Below are 17,452 nucleotides of genomic sequence, written 5' to 3' on the forward strand. Positions count from 1 at the left end.
TTTAAGGGTTTTTTTTGTTTGTTTTTTTTTTAGAAAAAGAAAATAACCAAATTTAATACATGTATATGTATGGGAATACCACATACATGAAAGAGTCAGAGACCCCCACATGCATGAGAGGTTCCTAGAATTTTAAATATTTTTATTACTATTAATTCCTTTACTAGCCTGCTATGTGGCAATTCCTTTAGGCAGCTCTCATGCTAGGAGCCTTAAGTATAATTACTTAATACCATTTAAATTTGCCTTAACAAATTCCTTTGTAAGCTATAATCAACAAAAGGTGGACTCACAAAGTGCTTTTATTTTTAAATTTTTGTTTTTGTTTTTGTTCACTTCCAAAAGAAAAACATGAGTCTGATCAATAAGCTCAAATAATACAAATGTTATTAATATATCTCTTCAGCTATTTTCTGAAATTCATTTTCTAAGGTGTGCCATTTATAACTCACCACATTAATCATTCTACATTTTCTCATACAGTAGTTGATAGATGCAAGTTAAGTTTCATGCATTGCCTATCTTTGCTAGAAATTCAATACCTTTTAAAATATTCCACATGTATAATATGAACTGGGTGATAGAACCCTGGTCATTGTTGTATTTATGAACAGCATTAATACAGAGACAATGTTAAAGGAATAAGGAACATGGAGACAAGGAGGAAGGTTGTTTTAGAAAGATATTTTATAATGTTCTGGCTTGATGTGACAATCACTAATACGCTGCTTCTTCCTTAGTTATCAGGGAATATGAAGAATACAAAAAGCATCCAGGAACCTAGATTTGATTATTACAACAGTGAAGTTCCTGACATTGACCTCAGTGATTGTGAATTCCCAAATGTCATTGAAATTTATGACTTCCCTCAAGAATTCCGTACTGAAGACCTTCTACGAGTTTTCTGCAGTTATCAGTAAGTATTGCAAATGGTTGGGGATGTTAGGGAAGGTGGGATGAAGTTTTCTCAATGTCTTCTGAAAAATCATCTTATGTTTTCATATTCCCTGTTGCAACTTTAGCACAAAGTTTGTTTATTGTCTTTTCCAAGTCCATTAAAAATATTCTGTATTAAAACCACTCTTACAAGTTCCTTAGAAATGCCAAATAGTCATTCTAGACACCATTTGAGCATTTAGGAAGACAAATATTAATGATGACTTATAAATCTGTCTTCATGGTTCATTTAGTTCATTTATATTTATTGTAATTATTGATATACTGTTGACCCTTGAACAAGGTAGGAGTTAGGAGCTCCAACCAACCCAGTCAGTCAAAAATCTGCATATAACTTTTGACTCTCCAAAAACTTAATTACTAATAGCCTGCTGTTGACTGGAAACCTTACTGATAACATAAATACTTGATTAACATATTTTTATGTTATATGTATTTATGTACTGTATTTTCACAATAAAGTAAGCTAGACAAAAGAAAATGTTACTAAGAATCATAAGACAGAGACAGTACATTTATAGTATTGTACTACATCTATTGATACTGTAGGTTTTAAGAAATTCACATATAAGTGGAACTACAGGTTCAAAAACATCTATGTTCAAGAGTCAACTGTATTTGGATATATGCTTGTCATATGTTTTTGTGTGTTTACTTGTCCCATCTTTTTTTCCTCTTTCTTGCCTTCTTTTGGATTGATGAGGTATTTTTTTCTCATTCTATTTTTTGGGGAAATGATGCTCTGTTTCTATTCTTTGGTGGTTACTTTAGAAATTACAAAATGTATGCTTAACTTATGAGTGGCTAAAGTTAATATTTTTATACTCTTCCCAAACACCATAAAGGCTTTTAGATCCATTCCCCAATTCCATTCTTCACCTCATCCCCACCCCAATTTATATGCTATTATGATTGTTTTGATTCTTTTTAAGTTTCTCTCTTTTAATCTGTACTTGATATTACTGTTTTATATATTCAGCATTCAGATTTACCCACTTTCAGTGTTCTTCATTTATATCTTCTTGCATTTCATACTGAAATCTTTTTCTTTCCATATGTGCGGAACATATTATTTAGCATTTACTTTGATAGTCTACTGGTAAAAAACTCAGTTGTTTTTTGTTGTTGTTTTTTAATGCTTTATTTCAGCTTCATTCTTGAAAGACATTTTTGCTGGATATAGAATTCTATAGAATTCTATAGAAAAGTAGGAAGTTACTTTTCTCTGAGAAACTTGAAAATATTCTACTGTTTTCTGGCTTCCTTTGTGGAGGGTGAGAATTCAGCTGAAAGTCTAACAGCTGTTGCTTCTGAATGTAATTTTTTTTCCTTTGGATGCTATTAAGGTTCTCTTTGTCTTTGGTATTCTGCATTTTCAATATGATATGACTTTGTGTTTTTTATTTCTGAGATTATTTAGGCGCCTTAAATCAGTGAATCAATGTTTTTCATTGGCTTTGGAGAGCACTTGTGCATTCTCTCTTCAAATATTGCCTCTGTACTAGTTTCTCTCTCTTTTACCTTCTCTAAGATGCCAATTAAATGTATATTAGACCTCTCACTTGATTCTCACGTTACCTCTCATATTTTTCATCTCTGTTTCATCCTGATTAATTTCTTTAACTCTAGTTTCCAGTTCACTAATTTTTTCTTCAGCTGTGTTTAATTTGCTATTAAATCTGTCCATTGAATTTTTAAATTTCATTTTTTCAAGGTTCTCTAGGTCTTTTTTCAAATCTGCATAGTCAATTTTTAGTTTCTGGTTTTCTCTAAATATTTTCAAGATTTAAAAAATTTCTTTAAGTATATTAAACATAGATCTTCTATAGTTTGTATTTGGTAATCACTTGAAATCTGTTTAGTTCTGTTTCTGCAAATTCTCATTCATAGTACCTTGTTTTTTTAGAGATTTAGTTCCTTTTTTTTATCGTGAGCTGCCCATTTTCTTTGGAATTTTATTTATGGGAATTGAGGCCTACAGTAAAAGAAGAGGATTTCTTCTGAAAGGATTTGTCTTTTTCTACCAAGCACCAAGGGCACTAACAGTTCAGGAACACTGTAAATTAAATTATTGATTTGAAGTTACCCTGACCACTCAGTTAGAAATAGTCAAGTGGAGAATGATAAAAAAAATGATTGTTACATGTCTCAACTAGTTTAACAACACTTATAAGTGTTCATTCACTTCATAGTCTTTGATGTAGTGCCAAGGCATTTTTTTTTTTTAAGTTATTGGTCTATTGGTAGAAGAGTTCTTGTATGTCACTGTGATAATATTCCAGTTTCATTTCTTTTTAAATGGAGTAAGAACTTTAACATACCTTCAGAATCATCTGAGTGCATATTGCTTATAGGGTAAAATGTTTTCTCTGTCTTTTATAGCTGTTTTGCCCAAACATAATTGTTAGTAGTTTCTTGGGATTTTTAGTGACTTTACCCTTTTCTGGTCTTCTAAAGTACTCAATTAAGTTTTTATAGACACAGTAACTCTTCTATTTCACACTCATATTTCATTGTTTTAATTTTGTTCAATTAAATTATGTAGTGAAATATAAATTAAAACTGATATAAGTGGGTTTGAAAACTATTGCACTGACTCTAGATATGTGTATCATCCCTAAATATATAGGAGAAGATAAAAGAATCAGAAGTATACCTTTGTATCTCTAGCTTATAAGAAAAAATAAGCTTAAGGAATAAAGAAATAATTCAGAAAGAAAATTATTAAAAGATTTTCAGAGTCTGAAAGAAACTCAGTATCAAGAAAGATTATATTTTAATGTCCCAGTATTGATAGTAAAAATGAACTAATTATGTTGTCTGATATTAAAATTTTAAATGTAAAATTCAGTTCATGTACCTCTTGAATTTGTAAGATTTTATATCAGTTAAAGGACAGCCTCCAGCTTTTTCTTAAAGGGCCAGGTAGTAAATCTTTTAGGCAACTCATCCATTGTTGCACAAAAGCAGCTATAGACAATATGTAAACAAATGAGCATGGCTCTATTCAGTAAAACTTATGTGTAAAAACAAGTGTCCTGATGACTCAGTCTCATTCATTACAGTTAAGAACAATTCAGTATCCAGAGCCCGTTCTATATAAAATGCATAATAGATTTTAAAAAGCAGTCAAGATTAAATCAAATTAGGACTGCTTTAGATTGTCATTAATAATGATGACTTTTAAAACCAAGGATCAGTTTTGTTGATGTCTAGACTTTCCTGAAGATTAGTTAATTCTAATGAATTACTAACTTCCCTTTGATTTGTTTCTTTTTAATCTTACCTATAAGACCTTTTTTTCTTATCAAATCCAAAAACATCCTCAAAAGAGAAGTATTTTAAAGGATTATAAATTGCAAAGTCTAAAAGACCCTCCAGAGCCCATGTAGATCTTTTTGTATCCTTTTGTGAACTATCTTATGATATAGATTTTTACTATTGAATTTTTTCACAGCCTCCAACCCCTGTGGTCACTTTATGCCTGGTTAAACTTACCCTTATATTTAGGAAATTCTCTAACTAAGCATCAAAGCTTCCTTTATTCCATTTCCCTCAAAGTAATTTTTTTCTTCACTGGTTTTTAAAGAGGGAAAATATTTTAGCAATTGTCTTTTGATAGTGCTTCATAAAAGTAGAAAAGGTCATGGTGCAAAAGTCTATAATAATGCCTGTGAGTCAAATACTATAGGTAGCTTTGTGTTTTAATCATTAATCACCATCTTCATTAATATTAATAATCTTTTTTACAAATATTGCTGTTAATAATAAAAAATGAATGTCATTCATTTACTAAATACCCACTGAGTGCTCAACACCATGCTCTTTGTCTTCTCATGGATGATCTTATTTCCATTTTTACAACAACTCTGAGGAAGTACTATGCCCATTTCTACAGATGAGCAGACCTAGCTTCAAGAGAGGTTAAACTCAGGATGGATGGTAGAGCCTGAGTTCATTTATATCTGACTCTTAAACACCGTGCTCTTTCCATAGTACTATGTCGAGTCCATGAGCAGTTTTAAGCTGCTAGCTGAAAAAATAACTGTCATACTATCATAACGATAGTCCTTATGTTCACTATATAGCTCTGCTCCAAAATAGATGTGTTTTTTTAAAGGCTAGGTCAGGCTTTCTGATTATAGTTGTACTTTTTCTCTATTAATTTTTTTTCTTTCTTTGAATGATCTGTCTCCCTCTTTCTCTCTGTCTCTCTCTTTCTGTGTCCTGGAGCCTACATATGCATTAAATCCAGGTAATCTTCCCTGTCCGCCTCCTCCTCTCACATTCTCCTACCCCTCTTCTGCATCATCTTTCTTCCTCTTCTTGTTCTGTGCCCTTAAGAACATTTCTTGTAGATAGTGTGTTAAATACCTCCCCAAGGGACTTGTGAGGATTAATTAGTTGATCTATAAAATAACTGGCAATATAAAATACTCCCAGGTAGTTCTTTATGATGGTATTATTGCTTTTAAAATTCAGGGGCTCCTTCTGTCCTCCAAGCTGTTTTTTGTGTGTCATTATCCTCATTCTGTGCCCTGTTCAGTGTTTCTCATCCTGAAATGCTTTATGACACTACTTGAAAGTTATTTCATAAAGTAAATTTTATGAAATAAAAATGTGGTATTTTGTTGCAGGAAGAAAGGATTTGATATTAAATGGGTGGATGATACACATGCCCTTGGAGTATTCTCCAGTCCAATTACAGGTATTTACCCAGTGGATTTCAATGTTATTTTTTTATTGTCTGTTTTCTTGTACTACTTGTCCTTAGTTCCCTTTTATTTTCGCTAACTGGCATTTTATTCGGCCAGTATAGGTAATTGGCAGATACAGGTTCTTGAGGCATAGTGTTTTGGTACCCATGCTTCCCTTCTCCCTTTTCACCTAAATCCTGTAGTATTTAGAGAGATAGGCAACTCCTTTCAAGGTTATTTGCTGCATAACTGTCCGTTTGATAGTACATAAACAGATTATAGTTAGAGATTTAAGAAGCCTGTGTGACTAAATCTTGCTAGACAATTCAATTTGCAGTAGCCCTTTAACCAGTGAGAGGTTGTATTACCTACTTTCTGAATATATGATTGGGCCTTTTCACATGTATCATTGGTCTTATGATAGGTGTGATGCAGAGGCATTCAAAGAAATTATAGATTTTGGATCCTGTCTGAACCACCTAAATAGAGGTCTTCATGCTTTTTCTGTAAAGGGCCAGATAGTAAATATTTTAGGGCATATGGTCTCTGTCACTACTTAACTCTGCTGTTGTAGCAAGAAAGCAGCTATAGACAATATGCAAACCAATGGGAATGGCTTTGTTTCAGTAAAGCTTTATTTACAGAGTCAGGTGGTTCGCTATACTTGATCAGGGAGCCATAGTTTGTTGATCCCTGATCTAAAATAATCACTGCCAAGTTGTTCCTTACAGATTTTCTAGAGCTTATCATCTCCTTTACTTGCCATGAATGAAAAGAAAAAAAGTGTAACATCTAGGGAATACTTATTAAGAACTAGCCTTAAATTTTCCTTTGCATCACTCTTCATGTCTTCTACTTCCTTATATTTATTCCTCTTTGCAGCTCGTGATGCTCTGGGTAGTAAGCATACCATGGTGAAGATCCGGCCCTTGTCACAGGCCACAAGAGCAGCCAAGGCCAAAGCTAGAGCTTATGCTGGTGAGCCTATAATCTCAGGGTGTGTTTTTTTTCTTGTCAATAGTAGTGTTATTGTTTTTTTTCAGCACTTGTACAGCATCCAGAGTTGTAAAGACATGACTTTTATTTTTAGTGTTAAAGGAAGTATATTTTAAGGAAAAAAGAATATAGAAAAGGCTATATAAAGGTGTAGGAAATGTGGCAGCTGAGCAGCCACTTGGAGAGAATGGGAGATCCTAACTGCAAGCTATGCAGCAATCATTTTCTGATGACATCCTTATCTAGTTTACCTCTGTGTTTAGCTGTTTGATAGTGACTGTAAGAAATTGTGTTAATACAGATAAAGAAGCCAGGGTTGTTTGTGCTTTGCCATGTTAATTTCCTCTGATCATCTATCAGGCTCATATTAATTACTGCTGATGCAGCCCTTGTTAGTCTATTTTGTATGTTAATTACTGAGTTAAGTCACTTGGAGCTAGAGTGCTTTCCCTTCCTTACTCTCTCCTATTCCTTCCCTTTCTCCCATTCAGAGTTCCTCCAGCCAGCCAAGGAGCGTCCTGAGACTTCTGCAGCCCTAGCTAGAAGGCTAGTCATCAATGCCCTTGGGGTTCGAAGTAAGCAGAGCAAAACTGACCGGGAAGCAGAGCTCAAGAAACTGCAAGAAGCCCGAGGTGAGTTGAAGTGATGGTGTTCTTCTCTAGTCCCTTTAGAGCTCACTATACAACATATGTTTAAAAAAAAGAAAAAAAAGAATGAAGCTCATTTCATTTTGTCATTTCCATTTCCTAGGTAGAAAACATTATTTGCTGTGGTTTTTCTAGCCATGATTGCCATGGCATTATCAAATGGTTAAGATCTTAGGTAGAAGACAAATTAAGGAAAAGCGAGCCACTGACATTGATGATGATAACTGTAAGAGTTATTTTTTTGTAAAGACAGTCCTGAGTGGCTCCATTAGAGTACATCTAGATTAACCTAGCTTGTGATTATTTTTCAGTACCTAAGAGTTCTCAGAAAATATTTCAACTGATTCACAAGCAGGATTTTTCTTTCCCCATAGTTTTGAGTTGAGGTTAAAATCTCTCTCTTACTGTTATAGGCTGTTGACTTGTCTGTAAAAGCTTGGGACTCTCGCTTTGTACTTAAATACTTTTTATCAACCTTCAGGCTTTAGACAGTCTCATTGCCTTAACCCATGATCTGTAGAATCTGTGAAGGCAATTTGTTCTGAAAATTCCACTTACTGAAAAGTAACTTCATTTTTCCATTAAATGAATTGAAGTTTCAAACTCTTTGTTTATTGCCAGCCTAACAAGGCCATTAATACTTCCTGTCCACTCTGCTTCGGTGATAGCAGGGAGCTTGCAGACTCTCGGCTGCACTGGCCAGATAACCAGTGACAGAGTGTGTCATGGAGGGTGCTAGAGTTTCAGAGTAGAACCCAACTAAATTTTGAAACCTTAATTATTATAATGAGGCAGTTTTGATTTTTCCAATGCATGGTTTACTCAGGCCTCTTACAGACTATAGAAACAGGAGAGGATTCATCTGCTTTTTATAGATGGTAATGACATAATAGATTAAAGGAGAACGTGCCATGTCCTTAACCCTTAATTAATTGATTATCTTTGAAGAAAATGATTTCTCTATGATAACCACACAGTTATCTCAGAAGATCAATAGAGGGTAATAACAGTGGTATCTATAGAAGGAGATATGACTTTATTTCAGTATATCATGCTTTTCTGCATATCTCTACAGACAATGCAGTAGCAGTTTTGTATGGTATCATCTGAGTATTCCCCTCTACTCTAAGCACATCAGCATGTACTCTGCTTGAAGTATTAAGTACCCAGCTCTACAAAGGGCATTTCAGTGATGCAATTAAAAATGGGACTGTTGGTTAAGTGGGTACCCTGTTACATTTTAAATGAAGACCTTTAGTTGTGAATAGGGACCCACTATGATAAGTTTCTACTATCTATTGGTGCTGAGACTGTACACATTATACAGGACTCTTCCTTTATTATGCTTCAGAACTTTCCCATTCTTTGTATCTGAGAAAATACATATGGAAAATTCCTGATTTACCTCTTTCTGGCTTCTTTATATGTTGAGCAGATACCCTGGTGCCTGCCTGCATGCACCCTAAGGCTTCTTATTTAGCAAAATTTTTTTCTGTGGGAATTAAAAGTACTGTTTAGGTGTTAAGCAGAACATGTATTTTCCCTCCAGACTTTCTTTCACTAGAGGAGGAGGAATCAATATAGCATAGTGGATAACATTATAGACTCTGGCATCAGACTCTCTGGGTCCCTATCTTAGCTCTGCTATTTATTGGCTTTGGGCAAATTAGTTACTCTCTGGAATCTTCTGTTTCCTCATCCATAAAATGGAAATCAAGTGAGATAATACATAAAAGATACGTAGTCATCTTCAAAAATAGTAGGAATGTTCTCCCTTCTGTTTCTGTAGGCCTAAAAGTAGTATGTGACAAATGATAGCTGCTGCTGTTTTTATTAGTAATGGTAAATGGAATTATTGTTTTAGTTTCTCTTTCTGAGAGATCATTATTGGTGTATAAAAATGCCATCGATTCCTGGGTGTTAATTTTGTATCCTGTTACATTGCCGATTTTTATTAACTCTAGTAGTTTTTTGGTGGAGTCTTTAGAGTTTTCTATGTATAATATCATGTCATCTGTAAATAATGACAGTTTTGTTCCTCCTTTCCAATTTGGATACCTTTTATTTTTTCTTCTTGTCTGATCACTGTGACTAGGACTTCCAGTACTATGTTGAATAAAAGTGGTGAAAGTGGACAACCCTGCCTTGTTCCTATTCTTACGGGAAATGATTTTAGTTTTTGCCCATTGAGTATGATATTGGCTGTAGGTTTGTCACATATGGCCTTTATTATGTTGAGGTATGATCCCTCTATTCCCACTTTGCTGAGAGTTTTTATCAAAAATGGGTGTTGGATTTTGTTGAATGCTTTTTCTGCGTCTATTATTGATAGATCATATGATTTTTGTCTTTCAATTTGTTTATGTGATGTATCACATTTATTGATTTGTGAATATTGTACCAACCTTGCATCACTGGAATAAATCCCATTTGGTCATGGTGTGTGATCTTTTTAATATATTGCTGGACCTGATTTGCTATTTTGTTGAGGATTTTAACATCTATGCTCATCAGGGATATTGGCCTGTAATTCTCTTTCTTTGTTGTGTCTTAATCTGGTTTTGGAATTAGGATAATGCTGGCTTTGTAAAAATAACTTGGAAGTGTTCCTTACTCTTAGATTTTTTTGGAATAGTTTGAAGAGGATAAGTGTGTCAGTTCTTTTGAATGCTTAGTAAAACTCCTGTGAAGCTGTCCGGTCCAGGGCTTTTTTTTGCTGGGAGTCTTTTTGATTACTGCCTTAACTTCATCAGTTGTTATCAGCGTATTCAGGTTTTCTGCTTCTTCCTGATTCACTTTTGGAAGATTGTATTTTTCTTGAAATTTGTCCATTTCATCCAGATTATTGGTATATAGTTGTTTATAATATCTTTTTTTATCTTTTTAATGAGATGTCTAAGTCTTAGTGCTTAAAACAGAGGTTCAGAAAATTAAGCTACTCTGGAAAGAATTGAGAAAAAGGAAGTATCTGATTCATTTTAAGGAAATTATATTGTGTATATATAGAGAGAGAATAAGAACTTTATTTCATAAGACCGTGAACATAGGGAAAATATTTTTTAGTCCAGCAGAGTGCATAGCAGATTAGAACTACCCTGAGATGGGAGATGAAAGCATAGGTCATCCTTGAGTGCTTTTTTCCCCCAAATTTTTATTTTTCAGTTATAGTTGTCATACAATATTATATTATTTTCAGGTGTACAACATAGTGATTAGACATTTATATAACTTATGAATTGATCACCCCAATAAGTCTAGTACCCATCAGATACCATACATAGACATTAATATTGACTATATTCCCTATCCTGTACTTTATATCCCTGTGACTGGCAATTTTGTATATCTTCCCTTCTCCTTTTTTCACCCATCCCTTAACCCCCTTCCCATTTGGCAACCGTCAAAATATTTTTAGTACATACTTGTGTGCTTTGTGTTTGACTTAATCACATGTTTTAACCCAGTGATTCACACTAAATGATAAAACCACATTTTAAAGACCAAACTCAAGAATAGGTGTAAAATTTCCCCATGTACCACTTATCAAAACGCTTGATTCTCACCTGAAATTGGAGATAGGTATTATTACTTCCTAGAATAAGCTACCTTCTATAACAGCATGGATGGACCTAGAGGGTATTGTGCTGAGTGAAATAAGTCAGACAAAGGAAAACATGCCATGATTTCACTTATATGTGGAATCTAAAAAACAAAATAAACTAATAAGCAGAACAGAAACAGACTCATAGATACAGAGAGCATTTTGACAGTTGCCAGATGGGAGGGGTGTTGGGGGATGGGTGGCAAAGGTGAAGGGATTAAGAAGTACAAATTAGTAGTTGCAGGTCCAGGGGATGCATAGTATAGAGAATATAGTCAATAATATATTTTTAAAAAAAATAAGCTACCTTCTCATCTTGAAAGCTTGCTATAATTTTATTTCATAACTTATTTCCATTTTACTCTTGGAGATAGGTGATTAATTGGTTGGTCCTAAAAGTCCATCTTTTAGGTTACAGGCCTGAAATAGTAACTAGACAATAATTTCATCCCCTAGTTTGATGAGTGAAGTCACTAAGAACTTAAAAGTAAAATCTTGTCTATAGGATAGTCAACTGTAAAAAAGAAAAAAAAAGTAATTACAGTTGCTACCTTCTGAAATTATTTTTAGGCATTCCATTTTGCCTCAAGGACAGTACTGCATTGCTGACTCATAATCTAGGTCTTGTGGCTTTTTCTTGGTGTCTTTTCTCCCCTGTGAAGATGTGAAGTTCCCTTCATTTCCAACCACATTTCCTTTCATTTTAATGTGGTCTTTTTCTCTAGAATGCATTATTTTCCCATATTTTTGGTGTCACCTGCTGTTTAATAAATTTAACGTCCCTGGCCTAGATCAGAGATGAAAGTGTTAATCCTAAGACTAACTGACCATTTCACCAACTATTGCTAAATAAATAGCATATAGTCCTTTGTTATGACACTTAATACATTGCTAATCAATTCACTCCCCAGAGTTATATATCTCCCAACACTTAAGTGATCCAGACTATGTTTTCCCAGTATATTAATGATTATATAGATAACTCGGTAAGCCTAAAAATCTAAAACCTTGCTAAAATTAAGAGGTTGCTTATATTTTCCTTTATCTACCAGGTCTGACAAACCACGAAAGAAGGCAATTATATTAATTTGACCAGACTTGTACTTCAAGTTTTCAGGTTGATTATTACTCTGTAGGTTGATGCAAGTTGATTTTGTGATGATTTTCTCCGTTATTTTTTTAGAAGTATATTTTGAAAGTTATAATTTGTATCCCTTTTCTTTATTTTTCTCAAACATGACACCAAACTGGCCCTCTTTTAATTTATAACACTTTTCTGTTCCCTCAGTGAGAAGTGGCGATTTCAGTCAATTCATTTCATATAATAATTTCTGCCTATTTATTATACTGGGAAATGAAAGTTTTTAGGGTCAGTTATGTGTGAGTGCTTTAGGTTAATCATTTCGTACTAATTCTTCTATTCTTCCTTAGTTCCTTGCCCTTATGGCTGCTGTTGAGCTTTCTCTCTATTTAGTTTACTTTCTTTAATGGTTGGAGGTAAATAATAAAAGCTTTTTTCATGCAGTCTGTCAGCTATTATCTGCTTTCCTTTCCATTTAATAATAGGGACAGCATGTTTCTTTATCTTTCTGTCAATACATTTTCAGGTTTTTTTCCCCTTTTCTTTGTAGATACTTTCAGATTATATTTTCAGAAGTCAGGATAGTGGAAAGAGTGCTGGTGTGAGAATTTTGGACCTGGGATCCAGCTTCAGTTTTTCATTGATTATGTAACCATAGGCAAGTCTCTTACCCGGTTATCTCATACGGTTTACAACCAGAATTTCTTCTTATATTTACATTTGGTAACAGATCTACAGTCTTTTATCAAAAAGCATTACGATAGGAAATGTTTCAGAATTTAGAAATTTCCCAATTTTAGGAAGATAATGTGGTTATCTTAATATTTGTTTCATAACACCAAAATCAAACACATTAGCATTGATATTTCTACAGCAGTGTATGGCATTTGTAAAGGCTATAAACAGCCATATATCCTTCAGGTTAGATTTACTACCAAATGAGTTTTGGCCCAAACTTTAAAAACCTTTGATTTTAGAATTGTGGATTATGGGCCACTTTTCCCATATTGCCTTTCTGATTTAAGTTTCCGAGCTTATTGAAAACTTTGAATTCTAATAATTCACTTTTCTAGTTCCTTTACTTTTTCTTTGAATCCAGAGCCAGTGTTTGATTGCTTTCACATAAGGTTGCCTTTGCCTTTAGATACCCTCCTAACTTTCCCATTCATGAGAATCAGAACTACAGTGCCTTCCTAAGAAATGTGCTGTTTCCTAGAGAATCCCAACCCAATTCAAGCCTGTCATAAAGTCAAGTCACAGGGCACTTAAGTAACTAGCCTTCAGTTTGGAATTTGCTGACTCCCATTTTAAAAAAATACACACTTTTTTTGCCTCTTGTAATTTTGCTGCTATATTCTGATCATACCACAAGATGGTGCCCAAATAGCAGCAAATTTCTCTTTCTCACATGTACAAGTGCCAGCCAGCTTCCTGACCAAGTTCTTTGACCTTCACGTACAGTCAAAAACAGTACAGGAATTTTATGAGATTTTGCTGATTTGGAAAACTTGAATAGTAGCAAGTGTTAACTCTAAACTCACCTTGTTTTCTTTAATCCCCCTGGTTTATGACTTGAAAAATCTTTACAGATATTATCTGAAATAATAGCCCTCAAAAGGAAGAACTTAGACCTCTCATCTACATTTTATGGTGTCAAGATAAATGACAAGCCATGAAATTAGAACTGGTATTGTGGCACCTAATGAAGTGCTTGGGCCATTTCATTCATGTGTGGTCTGTATTTTCTCAGGTTTTGGTGAAAATATTAAATGGAAACTAAGCTATTATGTTAAAAATTAAAGGTCGATTGCCCAGGTATATGCATTTTTTATTTTTAGAATAGTCCTTAGTTTTCCTCCATTATATGTGGTCATTTTTCTATGTTGGAATTGTATATTCCAGAAGATTTCTGGTTCCTGAAAGTGCTCTCATTTCAGTATTTTACTGAAATTCAGTTTGCCTCTGAAATATTTTTTTCATAAGATTGTAATAAGGAAGATGTAAGTAAAAGTGTGACTACCACTTCCATTTGAGCAAGAAGTTAGAAGAAGAATTTTGAAACATATTCTTCACCACTATTAAAGTATTTGTAAAGATCAGTAAGCTTGGAATAATGGGCAATTATTCCAAGTGCTAACACAGTTGAGAAATAGAATTAAAATAAATATCAGCAAGACTAGAACCTGGGTCCTGCTAGATATCTGACTTATTCCATATACTTCTTATTTCTGTTAGCCCCAGGTCTTTCTATTATATGGTAATAGTAACATTTTCATTTAACAAAGCCCTTGGAAAGTTAAAGATATTAACTCTTGGAATCCAGTTAGAGAAGACAAGGAAATCCAGCTCTCTCATGATTAGTTTGCCTTGTAATTGGGGTTAAGGGAAAGTCACTGGTTATATGAAGTACACTGCCACTTTTAACATTGCCCTAATTTACAGAGAGAAAACGGATGGAAGCCAAGCAACGAGAAGACATTTGGGAAGGCAGAGACCAATCTGCAGTTTGAACATCACTCAATGAAAGGGATAATTCCATGAATTCAGAAAATATTTCCAGTTTCGGATAAGAGGATCTTTCCAGAGCTCTGTGAACATGCAGATGTGCATGTTAATGAAAGAAAGAGATAAAGTGATCAAGGCAAGGACTGACTGGTGTAGAAAGAAGACAGACTCCTGTCTATCTTCATTCCTGAATGCAGTTCTTTGGAATTGCCTTACTGTATTGGGCATTGAAGGGAGCCATCAGCTTGGAAGAAACTTGGAAAATGTGACTTCTAGGAGTTCTCTGGACAGGGCATGCCATGTTAGCATGGGTCACAGGATGTTTTAAGCAAATATGAAACAGAGGATTCAAACCTGTGATGATGGGAGATTTAGGCCCTGTAAAACCAGGGTGTTCTTTAGTACCTCACAAAGCTGAGAACAGCAATATTGAGGGGAGGGGAGGGAGCAGCTAGTACAAAGATACAGAACAGTATCAGGTGTACTTGGGATTCACAGAATCTACATGGCCGGTTCCAGAGCTCCCAAATTAGTGAACTGTAGCAGATGTGGATATTTGGACTTCAGAGTTTGTACTAAGGTAGCTGAGTGCCTGGGGCTTCTCCAGCTGCACAGCAGCCAGGGACATACCAGCTTCATTCCTTATAGGAAGCCAGTCTTGGGAGCTATATGCTAGTTCCAGGTTGAGTAGTACTATCATGTTTTAAGAGGGAGACATTAAAGTCCATTTTATGACCTAGATCACTGGTATTTGTCAGTTTTGTCATTTCCACAAAGAAATTGGAAAGCAGCTCTCCTCATCTTTTATCCCTCATAATACTGTGTGTGGTTTCAGTGTATCTTTTGATTTTATTGTACCCCATTGAGCAGAGAAGTGATCATCTCTGTCCCAGAGTAGACTACAAAAGTGCCGTTCCTGAGATTGGTATGTGGCAGCTCTTCTTCCCTTCTTGCCCTCCCTGTGCACCCTGACTCCAGTCTCCTGCCTTTTCCCATTTCTATCAAATCTGACATCCTGTAGGAAATATCTGGCATACAGCATGTTCTTGGTATGATCACCTCAGCCTGTGCAAGAGGCACTTTGGCAAACAGCACCAGACCATCCATTACAATGAAAAGCAGCCAGAATAAAACAAACACCTCTGGGCAGTGAGAGATTTCCTCCTAAAGGACACAGACAAGTCAGAGCTGTCACTTCAGGCTTTATCCATTTCATATCTGCATTCCCAGTGTTTTTGAAAAGTAGCTCTGCTCTGAAGAAATGATAGTGCTAGACCTTAGCATGCTGAGGTAGCAAGAAATAGTGTTTCATTGTACTTTTAACTAAGGCAATAGCCTCATTTTTATATTATTTATTGCCTGTGACAATGATGGATTATTAGCATTGCCTAGAACATGGTGGAGTGGGGCTCTTTTCAAATGTTCCTCAAATGACATTGGCCTTGGGCCTTAGTCCTGACACAACTATCCCTGCTGCTATTCTGGTCTAGGAGCCCTCTTGCAGTTTCTAGGCATTATTTTTTTCAATAAGTCCTTCTCTTGGCCCTCTGTCCCAGTACTTAGACCAGTGCCCTTCTCTGGCTTGCAACTGCACAGCTTGTGCTGTCTTCACAGAACAGACTTCTCTAAGATAGGTAGGTCTGGTGGAAAAATATGGCTGCATTTTAAAGGAAATGCAAGTAATTGTAACCAGGCTTCATACTGAATGGTATACCTCTGAGGTATAGCTTTGCTCTGTGTTGATTCTTTAAGGCAGAGAGTGACTTTGGGTAGTAAAAAAAGAGAGGTTTGCCCCTATCACTTGCCGTTGAGAGGACCTCCCCTTTCTAACAGCATTTTAGCTTTTAAGGGCATTATTAATGGTAACATATTACCCCATGTTTATTGCCCAGTTTTCTTATAGTCCTTATAATTTCTAGAAGTTACTTTTTTCATTCTAATGATTTGTAGTAGGTGGCTAGTAACTTGTGTTTTTTTGTTTGTTTTTTTCCAGCTAATAATCAGCCACCTCTAACTTTCAGACTTACCCTTATAACCAGACCCAGAGAAAGGTGTTTTTTTTTAGTTTTTTTTACCCAATATTGAAAGCTGTGAAGTGCTGCTGCTTCTACCATTAGTAGAGAATGTGTTTTTCATTATCTTTTTCTAGTAGTTGGGATTGATGTATACTGGCTAGAGGTAAGAGGGCCTGCCATGGACCAGCATGGACTACATTGAGCTTGTCCAAATGGGAATAAAATCTTTGGCCATATCTAAACCATGCCTTCACAAGCTGAGCTAACTGACAAGCACCCTGTAGCTGCCACTGGCTCCTTTGTTAGATATTTGAGAAGACAGTGCACTCTGCTATGCATATATGTTGCTTCATATATGTTGAATGTCTGCTTCCAAGATTACCTGGAATTTATAGTAGAAAGGTACATTCCCCTTGAGTTTGAATATGCTCTGCATAGAACAAAAGTCTTTGTAGAATAGAAATAATTTAGGCTTCTGAAGAGTAAGCTGAAGTTCCTAGTACTTTAGTTTCTCTGAGACTAAAGTATGCTGAGGTGAAAATCTGACATTTTTGGTTCTGTCTGGAATTTGGTGGTTGGTATTCTGTTAACATTCCTCATCTAGTTACAAGTCATGCCAGCCACCAGTCTTCCCGTGCCCTTCCCTTTCAACTCGGAGGTGTAACAGGACAACCCTTGTATAGCTTTTTCCAAGAATTAGGACTGGCTGCACCTATCAGACATGTGATGTGGGCAGCAAGACTGAGACCAGAGCCGGTGGCTGGCTGCCTGGCCTGCTTTTCTGGCCTTCTTGGAAACTGGATCCAACAAGAACCTGTGGGCAACCTCCCTGCCTGAATCTAGTCATCAGTCACCACATGGTCCCCCACTAGCTGCACATTCTTTCACAGACCATTAGCTGCATGTGCGAATATAATGTTGTTACTGTTTGGGAGATGTCTGCTGGCTCCAAC

At 35.4% G+C, this 17,452-nt stretch overlaps 1 protein-coding gene across 4 annotated transcripts in view; it reads left to right on the forward strand.

Moving 5' to 3' along the window:
- The window catches only part of R3HCC1L (R3H domain and coiled-coil containing 1 like), a 71,231-nt gene extending 56,006 nt beyond the window's left edge, over positions 1–15,225 (forward strand). For all 4 annotated transcript variants that reach the window (XM_016219957.2, XM_016219956.2, XM_016219960.2 and 1 more), the window contains 5 exons: positions 741–916; positions 5,595–5,665; positions 6,537–6,632; positions 7,142–7,282; positions 14,422–15,225. In XM_016219957.2, the coding sequence (XP_016075443.2) occupies positions 741–916; positions 5,595–5,665; positions 6,537–6,632; positions 7,142–7,282; positions 14,422–14,489 (552 nt within the window). In that variant the 3' untranslated portion in view covers positions 14,490–15,225. The remainder of the gene's footprint in view (positions 1–740; positions 917–5,594; positions 5,666–6,536; positions 6,633–7,141; positions 7,283–14,421) is intronic.
- The last annotated feature ends 2,227 nt before the right edge of the window (positions 15,226–17,452 follow it).

Source organism: Miniopterus natalensis, chromosome 14 (genome assembly GCF_054644295.1).
Source record: "Miniopterus natalensis isolate mMinNat1 chromosome 14, mMinNat1.hap1, whole genome shotgun sequence".
Lineage (NCBI taxonomy): Eukaryota > Metazoa > Chordata > Mammalia > Chiroptera > Miniopteridae > Miniopterus > Miniopterus natalensis.